Raw genomic sequence first — 19562 nt, 5'->3', positions numbered from 1 at the left:
TGGGCTAGTAAACTATTGAAAGCTTCATATTCCTTTCAAGCAACCATAAAGAACATTTGAGTACACATGGTTGTACGTCCTCATAAGATGCAGCAATATGAAAAAACTTGGATAAGGTGATGTAATTGTATCCAACTTATCTTACGGCATTATTTGGGGACACAACAATTTTTTCTGCTGTTCTGTTTCTCATTCCTTGATATAGCGCCAAACCCAGTTCTCATATTCCATCTCCACTGGTCGAAGCTTGTTAAATTTGGGTTGGGTATTTGAGGATATGCCAGTAAAGTTGAGTTAGGATATGCCATTCCTTGGTTGTTGCCTTACTTACATGTGGGTCCTGGTCCGCATATCATTAAGATATCGATTGTCATGTTCTGAAATTCAACTTATGTGGCATATCCTCAAATTGCAATTTTAAATGCCTGAGTGCTAGTGTCATCTGTATGCAGAATGATTTTTAGTTAATGCATTTGTATTTATTTTCTGTTTCTTACCTTCAGTGTTTTGTATCTTCTGATTTATTCATTGCAGGAAATTGCTTATTCTTCATTTTTTATATTTTACTTTGAATAGTGCGTACAATGAGCTAGAAAACCTATATCTTTTTTTTTTCAGGAGGAAATACTTCCAATGGTATTAGCACAGAACTTGACATTGTCCTTTTCATCTGAGAGCTCTATCCAAGATGAATTGAACAGAGAGAGTACAGCCGATGCAATTACCATAGTGGTAAATGTCTTATATATGCAAACCCCTTTAATATTGTTTAAGACAGTGCAGTTTCAACTGTATGCTTATTTGTTCCCTTTGGTTGAAATCAGATTAGCTATATTGTGATGTTTGCATATATATCATTCACACTTGGAGACCGTCCTTCTCGTTGGCTGTCACTATTTGTTTCATCAAAGGTATGAGTACAATAAAATGATTGCTCGGCTCTTTGCCATGCTTGGTTTTCATTTTCCTCGTGCTTGTTGTAAGAGAAAATATAGAACTATACAAGATGGGGATATACTCTCATGTGCATGTGCCATTGACCTTGCAGCTGGTATCTTGATTCCAGTACCCGATACAAATGAAGCTGGCCACATTTATGTGGTTCAATGCTCTAGTTAAAATAGTTGTACAAGTGAAAAGTATCATATGTTACTGAGCTGATACAACTACGCGCTTTAGATTCATTAGACTATTTAGTAGATTTACCAGAACTATGACAAGCAACCACATTTTATTTGCTCAAACAATAAATGGCCACCTTCACAAAACTGTAAAATTGCATGGAACCATTGCAAGCAGTTATTTCTTTAATTGCACAATATTACAACTGAAAATTTCTGACGAGAGGCAATCTGTTTTTTTTATTTCTCATATAATAGTATAATCTCGAGTTCATTTTGACGAACTGATTTATTTGTCAGATACCAATTTACTTGACCATGAAAAATGTGTCTTGCACTTGGTGCATTTGGCATTGACAAACATTTGACATGATAAACTTCAGGTACTGCTTGGCTTGTCGGGGGTTGTCCTGGTGATGCTTTCAGTTTTAGGATCCATGGGATTCTTTAGTGCTATTGGAGTGAAGTCCACCCTTATTATTATGGAAGTGATTCCTTTTCTTGTGCTGGCTGTAAGTCTTCTCTACAATATTGATTGACTTTCTGTTCTTGAATGAATATGATGTTTTTTTCTTATGTGTCTTTGATTTTCTATTACCAAAAAGCTATTTTCCCTATAGCAGTTTCGTGTACAATAGTTTACTGTCGCTTGTAGAATTTGATTACCATAAGCTACCTCTGCTTAAATTGGATTTCCATGAACTATGTAAGTTATTGATTGATGCTGTATGCATCTGCTGAAGCAATGTGTCTCCACGAAAATTTCCGAATGAGAACAATGTTTGTGTATGATGTTTCCCTTGGCCTTGTAGATCTTTATCCTTTTAATTCTGCCCTTGTTTGTGCCATACATATTATCCTCGTATTATTATTGTTGGTGTATATGTGAGCCCATGTATAGAGGCACATCTATAGGAATTATATATCCCACCCTTCTAGGGTTTGGAAGAATAGACACAATTATTCTGTCCAATATGGTATCATTAGCCTAGATTTTCCTTTCTTCCTCCCTCCACCCTCTGCTGCAGCCGCCGCCGCCCTCCCTCTCCTTCCTCCTTCCCTTCCTCTCTCCCCTGCTGCTGGCTCTCCGGCCGCCCAGGGCCGGCACGCCGCCGCCGCCCAGCCGCCTCCCTACGCCGCCGCGATGGTCGCCGCCCCGGGCGACCCACCCTCTGGCGCGCCTCCCGCCCCGCAGGGGCTGCCGCGGCTGCAGTGGCCGCCGCCGCCCCGGCGCCACTACAGAGGGGGACGCCGCAGGGGCCACCGCCGGGGCAGGGGATGCAGCCCCAGGGGGCCCCGCAGCTGCCTGACGCCGCCGCCGTCGCTGCCGCCTCCGCTGCCGCCGCCGAGGCCGCCGCTGTCGCTGCCGCCGCCGCTACCGACGCCGAGGCCGCCGCCGCGGCCCACCGCGCTGCTGTTGCTGTGGGCAAACAGCCCGCCGATGCGCTGGCCGCCCCCGCGCCCGCATGGACCGGACTCGGGATGTCCCCCGCGGACGCAGCGTGCACCGCCGTTGCCCTCCGTGGGCAGCAGGCCTACGCCGCTCTCGCCACGGCCCTCCTCGCCGCCAAGTCGGAGGCTTCGGCGGCCCAGCAGCGGGTCCGCGTGGCTGCCCTCGCTTGGGAGCGCGAGCGCGCCACGGCCGACGCCCTCGTCCTCTGGGTCGCCGAGGCGGAGCACTACGTTCGTGTCTCCTCCGGCCAGCTGCCCGTCGACCCCGAGCACGGCGCCTCTTCCTCCCACCAGGCCCCGCCCGCTGGATCTGGACCTCGGCATGACCCGACCGACCCCATGGTCGCCCAGCTCCACCTCCAGGCCGCTGGCATCCAGAACATCAGGACCCTGGTCACCGTCCTTCTCGACCCCACGTCCTCCTACGGACGCTGGCGGGACCAGGTTCTGCTCGCCCTCCGCCGATACGCCCTCGACGACTACGTCCTCCTCGACACGCCGATCGAGGCGCGGGATGTGGTGTGGCTGCGCCTCGACAGCGTCGCCATGTCCTGGATCTTTGGGACCATCTCCCTAGATCTTCAGGACCTCGTCAGGACCCACGGCGGCACCGCGCGACAGGCCTGGGTGGCGCTCGAGGGGCAGTTCCTCGGCAACGCCGAGTTCTGCGCCCTTCAGCTCGACGTCACCTTCCGCACCTTCGAGCAGGGGGACCTCTCCGTGGGTGAGTTCTGCCGGAGAATGAAGGGCATGGCCGATACTCTTCACGACCTCGGGTGTCCGGTGTCTGATCGGGTCTTGGTGCTCAATGTCCTGCGGGGTCTGAGCAGCATCTATGACCACCTGAAGACCTGGATCACCCGCCAGAGGCCCTTCCCCTCCTTCTTGCAGGTCCGGGACGACCTCGCCCTCGAGGAGATCACCAGGGGTCTCGCGCCCGGATCGTCCTCGCCCACCCCCACCGCGTTCGTCGCTGCTCCACCGGCCTCCTCCGCCGCTCCTGCCACCTCACTCCTTGGTGCTGCTCCAGCCGGGCAGACCGGAAGTGGGGGGGGGGGGGGCTGTAGACGTCGTCGGCGGGGGGGGGGGGGGGGACGGGGTGGCGGCGGCACTGGTGGCCCTGCTTCTGGGGTTTCCGGTGCCGGTGGGGGCCGACGGGACGCGCCGACTCCGACTCCCGCTCCTGCCTCGGCCCCTGGAGGTATGCCCTGGCCATTCTTCAGCAACCCATGGTCAGGACGCATCTCGATGTGGCCGTTCCACGGTCTGGGGGGGCCTCGTCCTCAGCTCCAGCCGGCGGCCATGTTCACCGGTGTTGCTCCCCTTGTCGCGTCGTCCTGGACCCCGCCCGCTCAGCCCAGCCAGCAGCCGATCTGGCCTGGGGGGTGGGACCAGGCCGCTCTGGCGCAGTCCTTCAGCACCATGGGACTGGCGCCGCCGGTCAGCACCGAGTGGATCGCCGACTCGGGTGCCTCCTTCCACACCACCCTGATGCCGGTATCCTCTCTTCTGTCCGACCCCCACACCCCTCCTGTCCTTCTTCCATCATGTTGGTGATGGGTCTTGCCTTCCTGTCACCGCCGTGGGTTCTGCTCCTAGTTCTTTTCGCCTTTCTAATGTCCTTGTTGCTCCTCAGATGGTTCACAACCTTCTTTCCATTCGCCAGTTTACTGTTGATAACTCTTGTTCCATTGAATTTGACTCTTCTGGTCTTACTGTGAAGGATTCGGCTTCCCGGCGTCCGCTCCTCCGATGTGACAGTCCGGGGCCCCTTTACACCCTTCGGCTTCCTGCTTCCGCTGCTCCGTCTTCGGCTTCTTCTTTTGCTGTTTTTGCCGTGACGCCTTCTTCTACCACCTAGCACCGCCAGCTTGGACACCCCGGCCGCGACGTTTTGGCTCAGCTCAGTCATAGTACCGATGTTCCATGTACTAGGGCTCCTGCTGAGCACCTTTGTCATGCGTGACAGTTAGGTCGTCATGTTAGACTTTCTTTTTCTTCTTCCTCTTTGCATGCTGCGCATGCTTTTTATCTTGTTCATTGTGACCTGTGGACATCTCCTGTACTCAGCATGTCTGGCTATAAATATTATCTGGTCGTGGTGGATGATTTCTCTCATTACTCTTGGACTTTTTCTTTGCGCGCCAAGTCTGAGACCTTCCCCACCCTCCACTTTTTTGCCTGGGTGTCCACTCAGTTCGGCCTCACTATTAAGGCCGTCCAGTGCGACAACGGGCGTGAGTTCGGTAACTCCACCTCCCGTTCCTTCTTCCTCTCTCGGGGTGTTTAGTTGCGTATGTCTTGTCCGTATACCTCTCCTCAGAACGGCAAGGCTGAGCGGATGATTCGCACGACGAACGACGTCGTGCGCACCCTTCTGATCCAGGCCTCTTTGCCCCGCGCTTCTGGGCTGAGAGCCTCCACACCGCCACCTACTTGCTTAACCGTCTTCCGTCCACTGCTTCTCCTGCTCCCACTCCACACCACGCTCTTTTCGGTACCCCTCCTCACTACGACCACCTTCGGGTCTTCGGGTGTGCGTGTTACCATAACACCTCCGCCACCGCTTCTCACAAGCTGACGTCCCGCTCGACTCGTGTGTTCCTTGGTTACTCCCCTGACTACAAGGGGTACCGATGCTTTGACCTCACCTCTCGCCGCGTCCTGATCTCCCGACACGTCGTCTTTGACGAGTCGGATTTCCCCTACTCCGCCTCCTCCACACCTTCTCCTGATCCCGAGCTAGAGTCTCTGTTTCCAACTGACCCGGTGGTTCAGCCACCTTTTCCTGTCTGTCCTTTCCCTGCAGGTTTTTCCGGCACACCGGCGCCGCTTCCGGTGATCCCTGCTGCGCCACGCGCGGCCCCCAGACCTCCGGTTGTGCCGCGCGCGGACACGGTGACTCCTGCTGCGCCACGCGCGGCCCCGGTGCCTTCCCCTGCACCTGCGCGGTACGCTCAGCCGGTGAAGGTGTACCGGCGTCGTTCGGCGCCGATACCGGCGCCGCCGCGGTACGCTCAGCCGATGCAGGTGTAACGGCGTCGTTCGGCGCCGACACCGGCGACGCCTCCGTGTCCGGAGGCTCCTGTGACGCCTACACCGGCGCCGTCGCCACCGCCGCCTCCTCCGGCTCCGTCTCGAGCCGAGCCGGCGGTGTACCACCCGCCAGTCATCCATCGGGATCCTCGGCATATCCATCCCATGGTGACTCGGCGGATGGCGTCTCGGGCCGCGACTCTCTCTGCCACCGAGGGAGAGCTGCGGGTCTCTCTGATACCCTCCTCTGTCCGCGACGCCTTGGCGGATCCTCATTGGCGTCGCACGATGGAGGAGGAGTACGCGGCTCTTCTTGCCAACCAGACATGGGACCTCGTGCCGCGTCCGTCTGGTTGCAATGTGGTCACCGGCAAGTGGATCTGGACGCATAAGCGTCGGGCTGATGGCACACTGGAACGCTACAAGGCTCGCTGGGTTTTCCGGGGGTTCACTCAGCGGTCTGGTATGGACTATGATGAGACCTTCAGTCCATTGGTGAAGCCTGCTACTGTGCGCACGGTCCTATCGCTTGCACTCTCTCGCTCTTGGCCTGTGCACCAGCTGGATGTGAAGAATGTGTTTCTTCACGGCACTCTGTCAGAGACTGTCTACTGTTCTTAGCTAACGTGATTTGTGGACTCGAGTCGTCCAGATATGGTCTGCCGGCTCAACAAGTCCCTCTATGGTCTGAAGCAGGCTCCACGGGCTTAGTACTCTCGGTTCGCCACGTTCTTGCTGACTTTGGGATTCACCGAGGCCAAGGCTGACACTTCTCTGTTCATCTACCGCCGTGGGGATGAGACTGCCTACCTGCTGCTCTATGTCGATGACTTTGTGCTCACCGCCTCCAGTCAGCAGTTGCTTGAGCGCGTCATCTCCTCTCTGCAGCAGGAGTTTGCTATGAAGGATCTTGGTCAGCTCCACCACTTCTTGAGCGTTACTGTTGAGACTCGCCCGTCTGGCATGTTCCTTCACCAGCGGCAGTATGCACTCGACATTCTGGAGCGGGCTGGGATGACTAATTGCAAGCCATGCTCCACTCCTGTCGATACTCAGGCGAAGCTGTCTGCTGATCTGGGTGATCCCGTGGCTGATCCTATTACCTACCGGAGCCTTGCCGGTGCCTTGCAGTACCTGACCTTCACCCGGCCGGATCTCACCTATGCCGTTCAGCAGATCTGTCTTCACATGCATGATCCCCGGGAGTCTCACCTTGCTGCACTGAAGCGTCTCCTCCGCTACGTCCGTGGCACTGTTGGCTTCGGCTTAGTCCTTCACCGCTCTCCCACCTCTGAGCTGGTGGTCTACACCGACGCTGACTAGGCTGGCTGCCCGGACACTCGCCGCTCAACTTCCGGCTACGCCGTCTTCCTGGGCGGCAACCTTGTCTCCTGGTCGTCCAAGCGGCAGCCGGTTGTCTCCCGCTCCAGTGCTGAGGCGGAGTACCGGGCTGTCGCTAACGGCGTGGCGGAGGCGTCCTGGCTCCGACAGCTCTTGGCGGAGCTCCACAGCCCGCTCGCCAAGAGCACGCTCGTCTACTGCGACAACCTCAGCGTCGTGTACCTCTCCACCAACCCCGTTCAGCATCAGCAGACGAAGTACGTGGAGATCGACTTACACTTCGTGCGCGACAGGGTCGCCATCGGCGATGTTCGGGTACTACATGTCCCGACCACCTCCCAGTTTGCCGACATCTTCACCAAGGGACTACCCTCCTCGTCCTTCTCGGAGTTTCGCTCCAGCCTCAACGTAGCCGGTGGCTAGTTGTGGCTGCGGGGGGGGGGGGGGGGGTTGGCTTTTTTGTTGTCCAGTCTTGAACACCGCTGCGCCGGTAGTTCAGACTGCGGAGGGGTGTTGGTGTATATGTGAGCCCATGTATAGAGGCTCATGTATAGGAATTATATGTCCCACCCTTCTAGGGTTTGGAAGAATAGACACAATTATTCTCTCCAATAATTATTATCATTTTTATTCTTATTGATGCTGTGATACATTATGCCTATTTTCCTGAGAGGGGTTGGTAGTTTATTGATGCCTTTAACTGGTCTCTAATTTGTTCAAGAAGTAGGTGATCATGTGACATTTAGATAGACAGAAGGATCTATATAGTTTGCAGGATGGCTAATAGGAAGATGCTACATTCTGAGCTCCTATGAAGAAACTGTCAGTTGTGCTAGATTTTTCAATTACTACAAAGAAACTGACAGATGTGCTTGTGGCTAGGTCGGTGTCGACAACATGTGTATCCTTGTGCATGCTGTCAAACGCCAGCCAGATCAGTCAAACTTGGAAGAGAGGATAAGCAATGCACTGGTGGAAGTTGGACCATCCATTACATTAGCCAGTTTTGCTGAAGTACTAGCTTTTGCTGTTAGTGCAATCAACCCAATGCCTGCGACCAGAGTGTTTTCCATGTTTGCTGGTTAGTTTCTCTATATTGTCTGGATCGTATCCCTACTTGCCACTATATGAGTTTCCAACCTACTTTGTTTTGAGCAGCACTGGCGGTCTTTATGGATTTCCTTCTTCAAGTGACAGCCTTTGTAGCCCTTATTGTATTTGACTTTAGGAGGGCACAGGATGGAAGGATTGATTGTGTCCCTTGTGCGAGAATCATGTCAAGTCCAGCTACTGGCGATGGTAAGTAGTAAACGAGGAACTTGCATTTGCTTTACTAATACCTGCTGTATTAATGTGAAGCCATTTTAGCTCTTCTCTAACTGCCCTTTTTTTCTTACTGCCTTGCAAACTTAAGGTGGCGATGGGCAGAGGCTCCACTTGCTTGCTAGATATATGAGGGTAAACGTTAAGTCTTTTTGCAGTGTTCATAGTTTCAATTTCAGCCATGTTTGTCAGATTTTCCTGTTCTTTTAATAGACTTGTAGTTACCTTTTCTTTTCTTTTCTTTTCTACATGTAGGATATTCATGGACCAATTCTAAGTTACCGGGCAGTGAAGTTCGTTGTAATCGCTGTGTTTGTCGGATTGACATTTGCAAGCATAGTAAGTTTTCTTCTATTTCCCTTGCATGCATCATTGTTGTTTCTATTCTTGTTCTTATTGCATCTACCATGAGATTAATAGCTGGCCAATTCATCAGTGCAGCTACATAATAGTTGATGTACTCAATTTGCTTTGAATTAAGTTTTCTTATGGGAGTGAGATTCTTCTCTTATTCAATGCGGGGGTTTCTTCCCTGCAGGCCGAGGTTTATTTATTTATTTATTTATTTATTTATGGGAGTGAGATCAACTACTAAGAGAAATCCATCTGTAGTTCCTGGAAATCTTGTAGACCATCAAGATGGAATGTGTTATGCACTTGTTAGCCTAGTTTCATGTTACAAGGCCAGTCATTCACCAATGAAAGTTTTGACGAAAGGATTGATGTCGCCTATGCTTGCAACTTGTTAGCTTGAATGTGATGCAAGTGGACTTCAGTTGCATGAGTGATATTTTCATGGGCTTATAGGTGCTTTTTTCTGTATAGAATCAAAAGGCTATGAAGAGGATCAGAGCACTAATGATTGGGTCGTTTTCCTTTCCTTCTTTTTTTTTAAAAAAAATCCTACAATCACAGTGGGAGGCACATCTTACAGTGTTGTCTAGGCATTATTATTTGCAGCTGAGCATCGTGATCATTTTTCCTCATCTTAGAGCAAACACATTTTTCTGCATTTCTCGAAAAGAATCTGCTTTTATCCTATGACTCACTGCAATGTGTCCTCTGTTCTAATTAGGCATTGTCTCCTAGACTGCAACCAGGACTGGAACAGAAAATTGTTCTACCACGAAATTCCTATTTACAGGTTTTCTACCACACGAGCCTTTATAGCACTTCTCGAGCACCTTCCTTTTTTCCCTTTAGGATCGCGCTAATTGCAGTATTTCCAGGATTATTTTGATGACCTTGCAAAGTACATGAAAGTTGGTCCACCATTATACTTTGTTGTGAAGAACTTCAATTACAGGTATGTATATGTAAAAGTAGCGCTCGCAAATTTTTCCAAGAGGAGCCACGTTACATGCAAATATATATATAGTGGCTCCCAAATTGTAGTACTGTCTAGCTATCATAGTTATCACTCTTTCATCTTCCTTAATTCTTAAAATATGGTCGATTTCCTATCATGTATGATTCCTATGGCAAATATTTCACATGATATATGCTTCTTTTTCTGGTGAAAAACAGCATGCTGAATAAATCCAAACTTTATATTTCGATTATTCCTGATATGATAACAATAATGAAAACAGTAAATCCTTTTGTTCCTGATATGCAAGAAGTTAAAAAATAAAGTAAGTTTCTCATGTTCTTGGATCTGTTATTACTGTTGCTTTTTGAGATGGGTGATTTAGTTGAGCTCTTCTGAATTGCATGCTCAACATATATAGAAGCTTGATTTATTTATATTGTTTTCCAGCTTTGCATCGGTGCATACGAATCAGATATGTTCAATCAACCAGTGTAATTCAAACTCGCTTTTGAATGAGGTACATTGTCGTTCCTGTGTTTTAATAAGGCTCTGATTCAGAATATATTCAGTAAAGAAAAAAAATTCTTAGCACAGTATATATATATATATATATATATATATATATATATATATATATATATATATATATATATATATATATATATATATCAGAGGTGAGCTTGTTTTAGTATAAGCCAACTTGTTTGCACTCCGTTTAACATAATTGTTGCAATCATGCAGATAGCAAGACAATCATTATCCCCTGAGACTAGTTACATTGCTAAACCTGCTGCTTCCTGGCTTGATGACTTCCTAATTTGGATGTCACCTGAAGCATTTGGATGCTGTAGGAAATTTGTGAATGGAAGTTACTGCCCTCCAGATGATCAGGTTATAGACCTTTTTCTTTGCTTCGCTTAATATATTTGTATCGGTTTGATCAAAACAGAAGACTTCTTATCTGAACTAGTGGAACTTTCCCTCACTATGAGAAATAAATAAAAGGAGTACTAAAAAGAAAACAGTAACTGGTCACTCCATGGAATAAAAGGCACCTTCCTTGCCTCTGTTACCTTTGATGATTGTTGTCAAGAGAGAGAGCACTCCATTAGTCCAGTAGGACATATATATAGCCAGTATATGGGCCAATATGGGCCTAGATGATATATGGGCTGTAACACCCCCCTCAAAATCAAGGAGGATCAGAAGCATTGAGTTTGAGCAAATGAAGTCGATGATGCTCTCGAGTTTGTGCTTTGGTGAAAAAATCAGCAAGCTGCAATTCTGATGGCACATACTGAAGATCAATAGTTTTCTGTTGACAATGAGACCGTGTAAAAGATGCATCAACACCGATATGCTTAGTAAATTCATGTTTCACAGGATCATTAGCAATCTGAATGGCTCCAGTGTTATCACAAAGGAGAGGTGTGGGGGTATCACAAGAAACTCCAAACTCAGCTAATAACCATCGAAGCCAAATAATCTCAGCAGTAGTAGTAGCAAGTGCTCTAAGTTTTGCCTCTGTACTAGAGCGAGAGACAGCAGCCTGCTTCTTGGACTTCCATGCAAGAGGAGAAGAACCAAGAAGAATGCAATAACCAGAGACAGAACGACGATATGTTGGATCACTAGCCCAAGTGGAGTCCGAGTATGCGTGAAGATGAAGTGGGTTACCACGAGGATATAGTAAACACTGAAAGGAGGTCCCCCATAAGTATCGTAGCACACGAAGCAAATGCCCAAAGTGAACCGAAGTTGGGGCACTCACAAACTGGCTCAAAATATGAACTGCATGAGCAATATCAAGCCTTGTGATGGTGAGATAAACAAGGTTGCCAACAATGTGGCGATAGCGAGAAGGATCCTCAAGAGGGTTACCATCAGTAGGCCAAAGCTGCAAGTGAAGATCCATAGTAGCAGCAGCTATGCGATTATCAGTAATACCAGATCGAGCAATGAGATCTTGAATGTATTTAGATTGAGAGATATAATACCCCTTTTCAGAATGCAAGACCTCAATTCCCAAGAAATAACTGAGTGGACCCAAATCAGTCATCTGAAATTGTTGACTAATATGCTTCTTGATTAAGGAAACATGCTCAACATCATCACCCGTGATCAGCATATCATCAACATAGAGCAGAAGAAGAGTACGACCACGTGGAGAAATATGAACAAATAAGGCTGGATCATGAGAACTAGGTGAAAAACCAGCAGCCATTATGACAGAAACAAATCTCTCAAACCAAGCACGAGGAGCTTGTTTGAGGCCATATAGAGCACGACGAAGACGACAAACATAACCTGGAGGAGCATCAACACCAGGAGGTGGTTGCATATAAACTTTCTCATGTAAATCACCGTGAAGAAAAGCATTTTTGACATCCATCTGAGAGATAGTCCAAGAACAACTAGCAGCCACTGCAATCATAGTACGAACTGTAGTCATATGTGCAACTGGTGCAAAAGTCTCATCGTAATCTCGCCCCTGAGTCTGCTGAAAGCCTCGAGCAACAAGGCGAGCTTTGTACCTCTCAAGAGACCCATCTGATTTGGTCTTGATTTTGAACACCCACTTACATGTAATAGGGACAGCATGCGGTGGCAAAGGAACAATCTCTCAAGTACCAGTGCGGTCAAGTGCAGCAAGCTCCTCTGACATAGCAGACTGCCACTCAGGAACACCAGAAGCTTCCTTGTAAGTAGATGGTTCAGCTAGCACAGCACTCACACGTGGAAAACCCAATCGGTCAGGAGGCTCCATAGTGGTACGATCTCGTAAATTATATCTTGGACCAACCTGTGACTCATCGGAAATAACATGAGACTCATCAATATTGTTAGATTCATCTAAAACAGGAGTATTAGGACTGGCCGAGGGGGGATCAGACGGAGGCACTCTAGGACGACGAGTGTAAACCTGTGTGACAGGGGGTTTTGATGATGGGGGAGGAGGTGGAGGTGGAGGTGGAGGTGGAGGTGGGGATGGTGGTTGACATAGAGGTTGTGGGATTGGTGGCGGAAGACACATAAAAGTGGTGGACTCTGTGGGGGAATATGAGGATTGAGTGGAGGAGTTATAAAAAAGGGCGAGTCATCAAAAGTCACATCACGTGAAATACGTATACGACGAGAGGAAGGATCATAGCAACGATAACCCTTATGTTCAGGACTGTACCCCAAGAACACACTCAACTGACTGAGCAGTCAACTTTGTCCGCTCACGAAGGGCAAGCAGGACATAACATGTGCAACCAAAAACCCGAAGATGGTCATAGCGAGGTGAAGTACCAAACAACACTTGACCATGACTTTTTCCAGTCAATTTGGATGATGGTTGTTTATTTATGAGATATACTGCAGTGGAAATAGCTTCACCCCAAAAGAGAGTAGGAACAAAGGAGGAAATCAGAAGGGTTCGAGCAGTCTCAATAAGATGGCGATGCTTGCGCTCAGCAACACCATTCTGACCATAAGCACCAGAACAAGAAAGTTGAGAAAGAGTACCCTCTGAAACCAAAAACTGACGAAAAGCACCAGATAAATACTCACCACCAGAGTCAGAACGAAAAACTTTAATGGGAGTGGAAAACTGTGTATGTATCATACGAACAAAAGATTTGTAAATGGCACACAACTCGGAACGATGTTTCATAAAATAAATCCAAGTATACCGAGAGTGATCATCAATAAAAATAACATAATATTTATGACCACCCTTAGTTGCAAAAGGTGATGGACCCCATACATCTGAATGAATAAGATCAAAAGGTCTCTCTGAATGAGATGTACTAGAGGAATATGGAAGTTGTATCTGTTTGCCAAGTGTACACCCCTTACACTGAAAGCTAGACTCAATAGATGTTTGACCTAGACAACCACTATTTATTAAGGTCGACAAGCGAGACCCACATAGATGACCTAGACGATGGTGCCACTTGGCGAAGGATGAGGCGGATGATGCAACGGACGATACACGAGCGGTAGAGCCAGCGGAAGAGGGAAGACTCAAGGTGTCCAAGATGTAGAGGTGAAAGGAACCTCTACGGCGATGGCCAGTCCCAATAACAGTCCCGCTTCGACGATCCTGAACAAAACAAGATGAATCATCAAATCCAATGAAACAATTCTGATCTGTAATCTGGCCTACTAAAAGGAGATTCATGGACAACTGAGGTACAAGGGATACATTAGGTACAGTAAAATGTGCAGTGGAAAGCGAACCCTGATGAGTAATAGAACAAGAAGTACCATCAGCTGTCTGAACAGAAGTGCCATCACAGACAGTTTTGCAATCAACCAACTTAGATGAATCAGAAGTAACGTGAAAAGAGGCGCCAGAATCAAGGACCCAAGAAGACTGAGAAGCACCAACAGGTGAAGCAGCAGCAACAGACACAGAGCCCCTAGGAGTGGCAGTCGTACCGCGACCACGAGCAGCATGACGAGCACGATAATCAGCTAGTTTCTCCGGATACTTGCTGAAACAATTCTCTGAACGATGAGTAGTATTCTTACAATGCTCACAGGGTGTAGAAGAACCACCAGCAGATGTACTAGCCTTCTGAGCAGCTGCAAGAACACTGTAAGGTGCTATCACCGAAGGAGCAGGTGACAAGGAACGAAGTCGAGCCTCTTCAACAGTCAATGAGGCCAACACATCTGAAATAGATGGAGTGGGAGATGTATTAAGAAGCTGCGCACGAACAGGTTCAAATTCAGACCTTAATCCCATAACAAACTGATACATCAGGAACTGTTCAATGAATTTTGTCTTCTTAGAACATCCATCACATACTGCAATAGACGGAGGAACCATGGACAGTACTGGTCCCATGAATCGATCAAAGGCATTATAATAGTCATCAATGGTCATGTCATCTTGCTGAAGTCCACGGAGACCTTGCATCAAACTGTGCAAATGAGCACCACTGACCTGAACAAATCTTTTCTTTAAATAATCCCACATCTCCTTGGCAGTCTGGAAAGGCGCAAGACTCATCATGAAAGATGGCTTAACACTAGTGACTATGACAGTCTTAACCCTGCCATCATCATTAATCCAAGCAGTGAATGTACTAGCATTAGAATTATCTGTCGCAGCAACCGGTGCAGTGCCAGACTAAGTATCCCGGATATGTGGATACGGATACCGGTACGCGATACGGCGATACTCCGATACGCTAGTTTTCCAAAAACAAGGAGGGCGAGGGCGGCGAGGGTGTCGCGCTGCTCGGAGGCGGAGGCGCCTCTCGCGGTGTGTCGCGCTGCTGCGGCAGCTGGTTCGGGAGTCGGGAGGGGCACGGTTGGAGAGAGGAGTCTTTTACGAAGTGAATGAGTGGTTTAGAGTTGGGAGGTATCCCCCAGGTGTCGGGAAGGTATCGGGGAAGTATCCGATTTTCTTTTATTATTTAAAAATCATATTTTCGTCGGATACGTGTCGGATACGTATTCGGGTGTATCCGAGAAGTATCCGTATCCGATACGGTATCCGACACGGGTACGTGAGCTTTGCGAAGTATCCACGTTTCATAGGTGCCAGTAAGATGGGACGCAAGACCATAGCCACCTAGCACTGTCTGAGCCCAAAAAGCCCATTCTCTGTAGTTGTGACCATCAAACTGCAGTGGAATTTGAATGGCACTAGGGTTCGACATGTTGAAGCAAAGCTGAGACAGAGAGCAGATGTCACCGTGAGGAGTCAGCAGAGGACCACAGTGGATGCGGAATCACCACAGCAGCAGCAGGCGGTGAGGCCCAGATAGAATCCGCGATGGACGGACAGAGCAGGGGCGGACGGACGCCACTGGAGCAGAGGAGGTCGACGGGCGAAAGACGTAGCAGGGGCGGACGGACACCACTGGAGCAGAGGAGGTCGACGCGCGGAAGACGGAGCAGGGGCGGACGGACGAAGCCGAGGTCGACGCGCGGAAGACGGCGACGACGAGCCGCGACTGGCGGTAGAAGAGTCCCGGCAGAGATGAGGCCGCGACAGGCGGCGGGGATGGGGCCGCGATGGGCAGCGGGGATGGCGGCGCGTCGGATCCGCGACGGGCGGAGGCGACGCCGACGGACGGGGACGGCGCGGCGGCGACAGGCAGCGCAGCGAGCCGCGGGCCGCAAACGGCGGACACAACAGGCGGGAATGGGGCCGCGAGTAGCGGCAGAAAAAATTGGATCTAGGTGGGAAAATTGGATTAGTCTAATCCCAACCCTAAACCATGCTCTGATTTCATGTTACCTTTGATGATTGTTGTCAAGAGAGAGAGCACTCCATTAGTCCAGTAGGACATATATATAGCCAGTATATGGGCCAATATGGGCCTAGATGATATATGGGCTGTAACAGCCTCATCGCTGCAGGATACCTGTGGGTCATTGCAAAAGAACTAGCATACTATGGATACTGAAGTAGCAACAATTGCTATACTAGGATAAGCTTTTTTTTTTATTGCACCTTTCTCATCTAATGGATTGTAAGTAACATTCAAGCCTGTACTTTACAGCCTCCCTGCTGCCAACTTGATCAGGATTCAGGCACTTGCAGCGCAAGTGGAACATGCAATAACTGTACAACGGTAATACCTGTAATTTCTGTACCTTTAACCTTATTAATCAATTACAGATGGTTGTTTTCTGTATTATTCTGTCCTATAATATGTAATGGATAAATACTTGAATTGTTTGGTTCAACCACAATCCACTAACTACTATATATCGCAAGTAGAAGTGAAATGTTTCTGATCTGCTATATGCTTTTGTCTCAGTGCTTCCTACACTCAGAATTGGATAACGGACGTCCATCCACAACCCAATTCAAAGATAAACTTCCATGGTTTCTTGATGCGCTTCCATCAAGTGATTGTTCTAAAGGGGGGAAAGGAGCTTATTCAACAAGTTTGGACCTCAGTGGTGTGTGTAGTATGTTATGATTGTGTATCTTGTTGTGATGCTGTCTTTTAGGCTATGAAATCATGTGTAATGTATAGATTTCTACTAGCAGGTTGTTAACTGGTGTACTTGACAAGCCTTTTCCTTTTCAGGTTATGAAGGTGGTATTATACAAGCATCAGCATTCCGAACATACCATACTCCCCTTAATAAGCAGGTAGTAAACTAGCATGGAATCTATTATGATTATCGCCATCTTTCCTGTTTAACATTACTAAATTTAATCAGTGTTTTCTGTTATTTTCTTCTAGACTGACTATGTTAACTCAATGAGAGCTGCCCGGGACTTCAGTTCTAAAATATCTGAAGATTTACAGGTACCTCAGCTGCAACAGTTTTTAAGACCAGGACTATATCAATAATGAAAAGTATAAAATATAACAAGTATGGATATTGACTACATACTGTAACTTCTGTTCGTTCTGTTGATATACTTTCACCTGCTACATACTCGAGGAAATTATATTATACACTTCTTCCTTTTTTCCTCTCGATCATAGGAGTGAACCCTCAGACATTTTTTAGAATTTTGGTAGACAAGTACCAAACTATGGCTGGCCAATAAACTTGCTGACAGCACATTACACCTAGAATTTTCTTTTCGCTTTAGCAGTTGTGACATACATGGAGAGGAAAGTTTATTGTGCATGCTTTATCTTTTCAACGGAGGTGCATGGAATAATAATTGTTTGATATTTTACAAGCCTCTGAGATATCTTATTTATGCAGATGGAAATTTTCCCATATTCTGTGTTCTATATATTTTTTGAGCAATACCTGGGTGTGTGGAAGACAGCTATCATGAACATATGTGTTTGCCTCGGTTAGTAGTAAATCTATTATTTGTTGTTATTACTTAGTGCTTTGTTATGACATATTTGTCACAGAGGTCTCCCTTTCTGTGCATGAAATTTTCATTCAGTATAACTCTTGGTATCAAAGAGAACTCCTAATGTATTCGATTAGTATCCTAATATAACTAAAAGGCACAGTGTGTTCTTGCTAGACTGTCATGATTATTTACTCCTGGACTTAGTTCATTGGATTGCACCGAAGATACAACTTTTGTTGAGTGCCAGTTGATATGAACTGGTTTTATGATTCATTGATGTGGCATTAGTAGACTGAATTTCCAATGAATTGATTGTTATGTGTTAAGTGTGTCATTTATAGGGTATTTGTGGAACTTACAGCTAATTTGCTTGAAACTGGTCACTGGTGAGTTCCCAGCTTTGATGGACCTAGGAGAGGTCCCAGTCAATTTATGAACAGTTTCACAATGTTCTGGCTTAAGAGGTCCCAGCCACCTAGGCTTCTAGCTGAACTTTTATCATTAGTTTATTCCAACCGATGAGTGCTATATTTTCTTCCCCAAGCTACAAGTCATGTTTCCGCTCCATTTACTGCCAAGGTGGAAACAACATCAACACTATGAAAAGGGGGGATTTCTTTATGCCACATGGTTTTTTACTTCATAGGTTTTCTTAGTTTGCGAGCCCTAGCCTCTGCACATTTGTGTGGATAAGGCTTAGGGCTTAAAAACAACCCTTCCCCATATTAGAAGCTCAATTCTAACTCTCATTGAGCTGAGAGGATGACAATGAATTTGGGGCAATTTTCTGGGTTTTCTTCATTCACAAACTCAAAGCCATGCCTTCCAACGGGAGGGGTGGCCACACATATATACAGCCAGCCAAGGAGCTGCTAACTGCCTAGTCTAAGATGCTCCTGCTGTCCTAGAAAAGTAGATGCTAACTGCTGCTGTCCTACTAACTGCAGCTGTCCTAGCAAACTAAAAAGCAGTCCAAGATGCTGTCCTCTAGGGGCAGCACAAACCCACTGCATGCTGCAGCAAAAAAGGAGATGCTGCAGCCCCCACAAAGACCAAGAGTACAAGACTTATTCCCTTCATTCTCCCCCTAAGCCTTGTGCGTCGTCTTGTGGGAAAGTTGGACCATCCCGGTCCTGGAGCAAAGCTCAAGGAACTTGATCCTCCCAAGGGGCTTGGTGAGCAGATCCGCAAGCTGATCCTTGGTGTTGATGTAGCTCGCCTTGATGCTTCCTTCCTCCAAGCAGCCTCGGATGAAGTGATACCTCACCCGGATATGCTTGCTCCGTTCGTGGAAAACGGGGTTCTTCGCCAATGCCAGAGCGGACTTGCTGTCCACCTTGAGCTCCACTGCTCCAGTGTCTCTGCCGAGTAGATCACCAAGCAGTCGAGCGAGCCAGAGCGCCTGAGTCGACGCGGTGGAGGCCGCTATGTACTCGGCCTCGCAGCTGGACAAGGCCACCACCTGTTGCTTGACCGACTGCCAGCTAACGAGGCACTCGCCGAGGAAGAAGAGGATCCCGCTCGTACTCTTGCTGGTGTCGATGTCGCCGGCGTGGTCGCTGTCGCTGTACCCGACGAAGTGTGCCGCCCCAGGGCACCTCGGGTAGTGGAGACCGTGGTCGAGAGTCCCCGCAACATAGCGGATGATCCTCTTCATGGCCTGCTGGTGCTCCGTCGTCGGTCGCTGCATGAACCGACTGACGTAGCCAACGGAGAACGCCAAGTCCGGCCGTGTGTGGGCGAGGTAGCGGAGGCTCCCCACAAGACGCCGGTACTGAGTAGCGTCCACCTCCTCCGTCGTGCTGTCACGGCTCAGCTTCAGCCTCTCCTCCATCGGAGTGAGGGCTGGGTTGCAGTCGGTGAGCCCAGCGAGCTCGACGACGCGCTTGACGTAGGCGGTCTGTCGAAGTGTGATCCCGGAGTCGTCCTGGTGCACCTCGATCCCCAGGTAGAAGGAGAGAGGCCCCAAGTCGCTCATCTGTAAGGTGGCCTTCATCTCCTCCTTGAACACCGCCACCTCCGCATCCTTGGTGCCGGTGATCACCAAGTCGTCGACGTAGACACCCACCAGCAGGGCATTGCCTCCTTTGCCCCGCCGGTAGATGGCCGCCTCGTGCGGGCTTTGCTCGAAGCCCATCCCCTTGAGCGTGGAGTCCAGCTTGGCGTTCCACGCCTTCGGGGCCTGCCGCAA

At 48.6% G+C, this 19562-nt stretch overlaps 1 protein-coding gene across 3 annotated transcripts in view; it reads left to right on the top strand.

The window, feature by feature from the left end:
* The window catches only part of LOC120641447 (NPC intracellular cholesterol transporter 1-like), a 40751-nt gene that overhangs the window by 6741 nt on the left and 14448 nt on the right, over nucleotides 1-19562 (top strand). For all 3 annotated transcript variants that reach the window (XM_039917587.1, XM_039917590.1, XM_039917588.1), the window contains 16 exons: nucleotides 619-732; nucleotides 825-911; nucleotides 1505-1633; nucleotides 7833-8031; nucleotides 8109-8249; nucleotides 8365-8408; nucleotides 8529-8612; nucleotides 9349-9417; nucleotides 9503-9579; nucleotides 10033-10102; nucleotides 10327-10476; nucleotides 16095-16166; nucleotides 16356-16500; nucleotides 16632-16696; nucleotides 16791-16856; nucleotides 17269-17362. In XM_039917587.1, the coding sequence (XP_039773521.1) occupies nucleotides 619-732; nucleotides 825-911; nucleotides 1505-1633; nucleotides 7833-8031; nucleotides 8109-8249; nucleotides 8365-8408; nucleotides 8529-8612; nucleotides 9349-9417; nucleotides 9503-9579; nucleotides 10033-10102; nucleotides 10327-10476; nucleotides 16095-16166; nucleotides 16356-16500; nucleotides 16632-16696; nucleotides 16791-16856; nucleotides 17269-17362 (1606 nt within the window). The remainder of the gene's footprint in view (nucleotides 1-618; nucleotides 733-824; nucleotides 912-1504; nucleotides 1634-7832; nucleotides 8032-8108; nucleotides 8250-8364; nucleotides 8409-8528; nucleotides 8613-9348; nucleotides 9418-9502; nucleotides 9580-10032; nucleotides 10103-10326; nucleotides 10477-16094; nucleotides 16167-16355; nucleotides 16501-16631; nucleotides 16697-16790; nucleotides 16857-17268; nucleotides 17363-19562) is intronic.

The sequence above is a fragment of the Panicum virgatum genome, chromosome 7K (assembly GCF_016808335.1).
Source record: "Panicum virgatum strain AP13 chromosome 7K, P.virgatum_v5, whole genome shotgun sequence".
In the NCBI taxonomy this organism is placed as follows: domain Eukaryota; kingdom Viridiplantae; phylum Streptophyta; class Magnoliopsida; order Poales; family Poaceae; genus Panicum; species Panicum virgatum.
The sequence above is the reverse complement of the archived record's forward strand: the minus strand, read 5'-3'. Positions and strand labels throughout refer to the sequence as shown.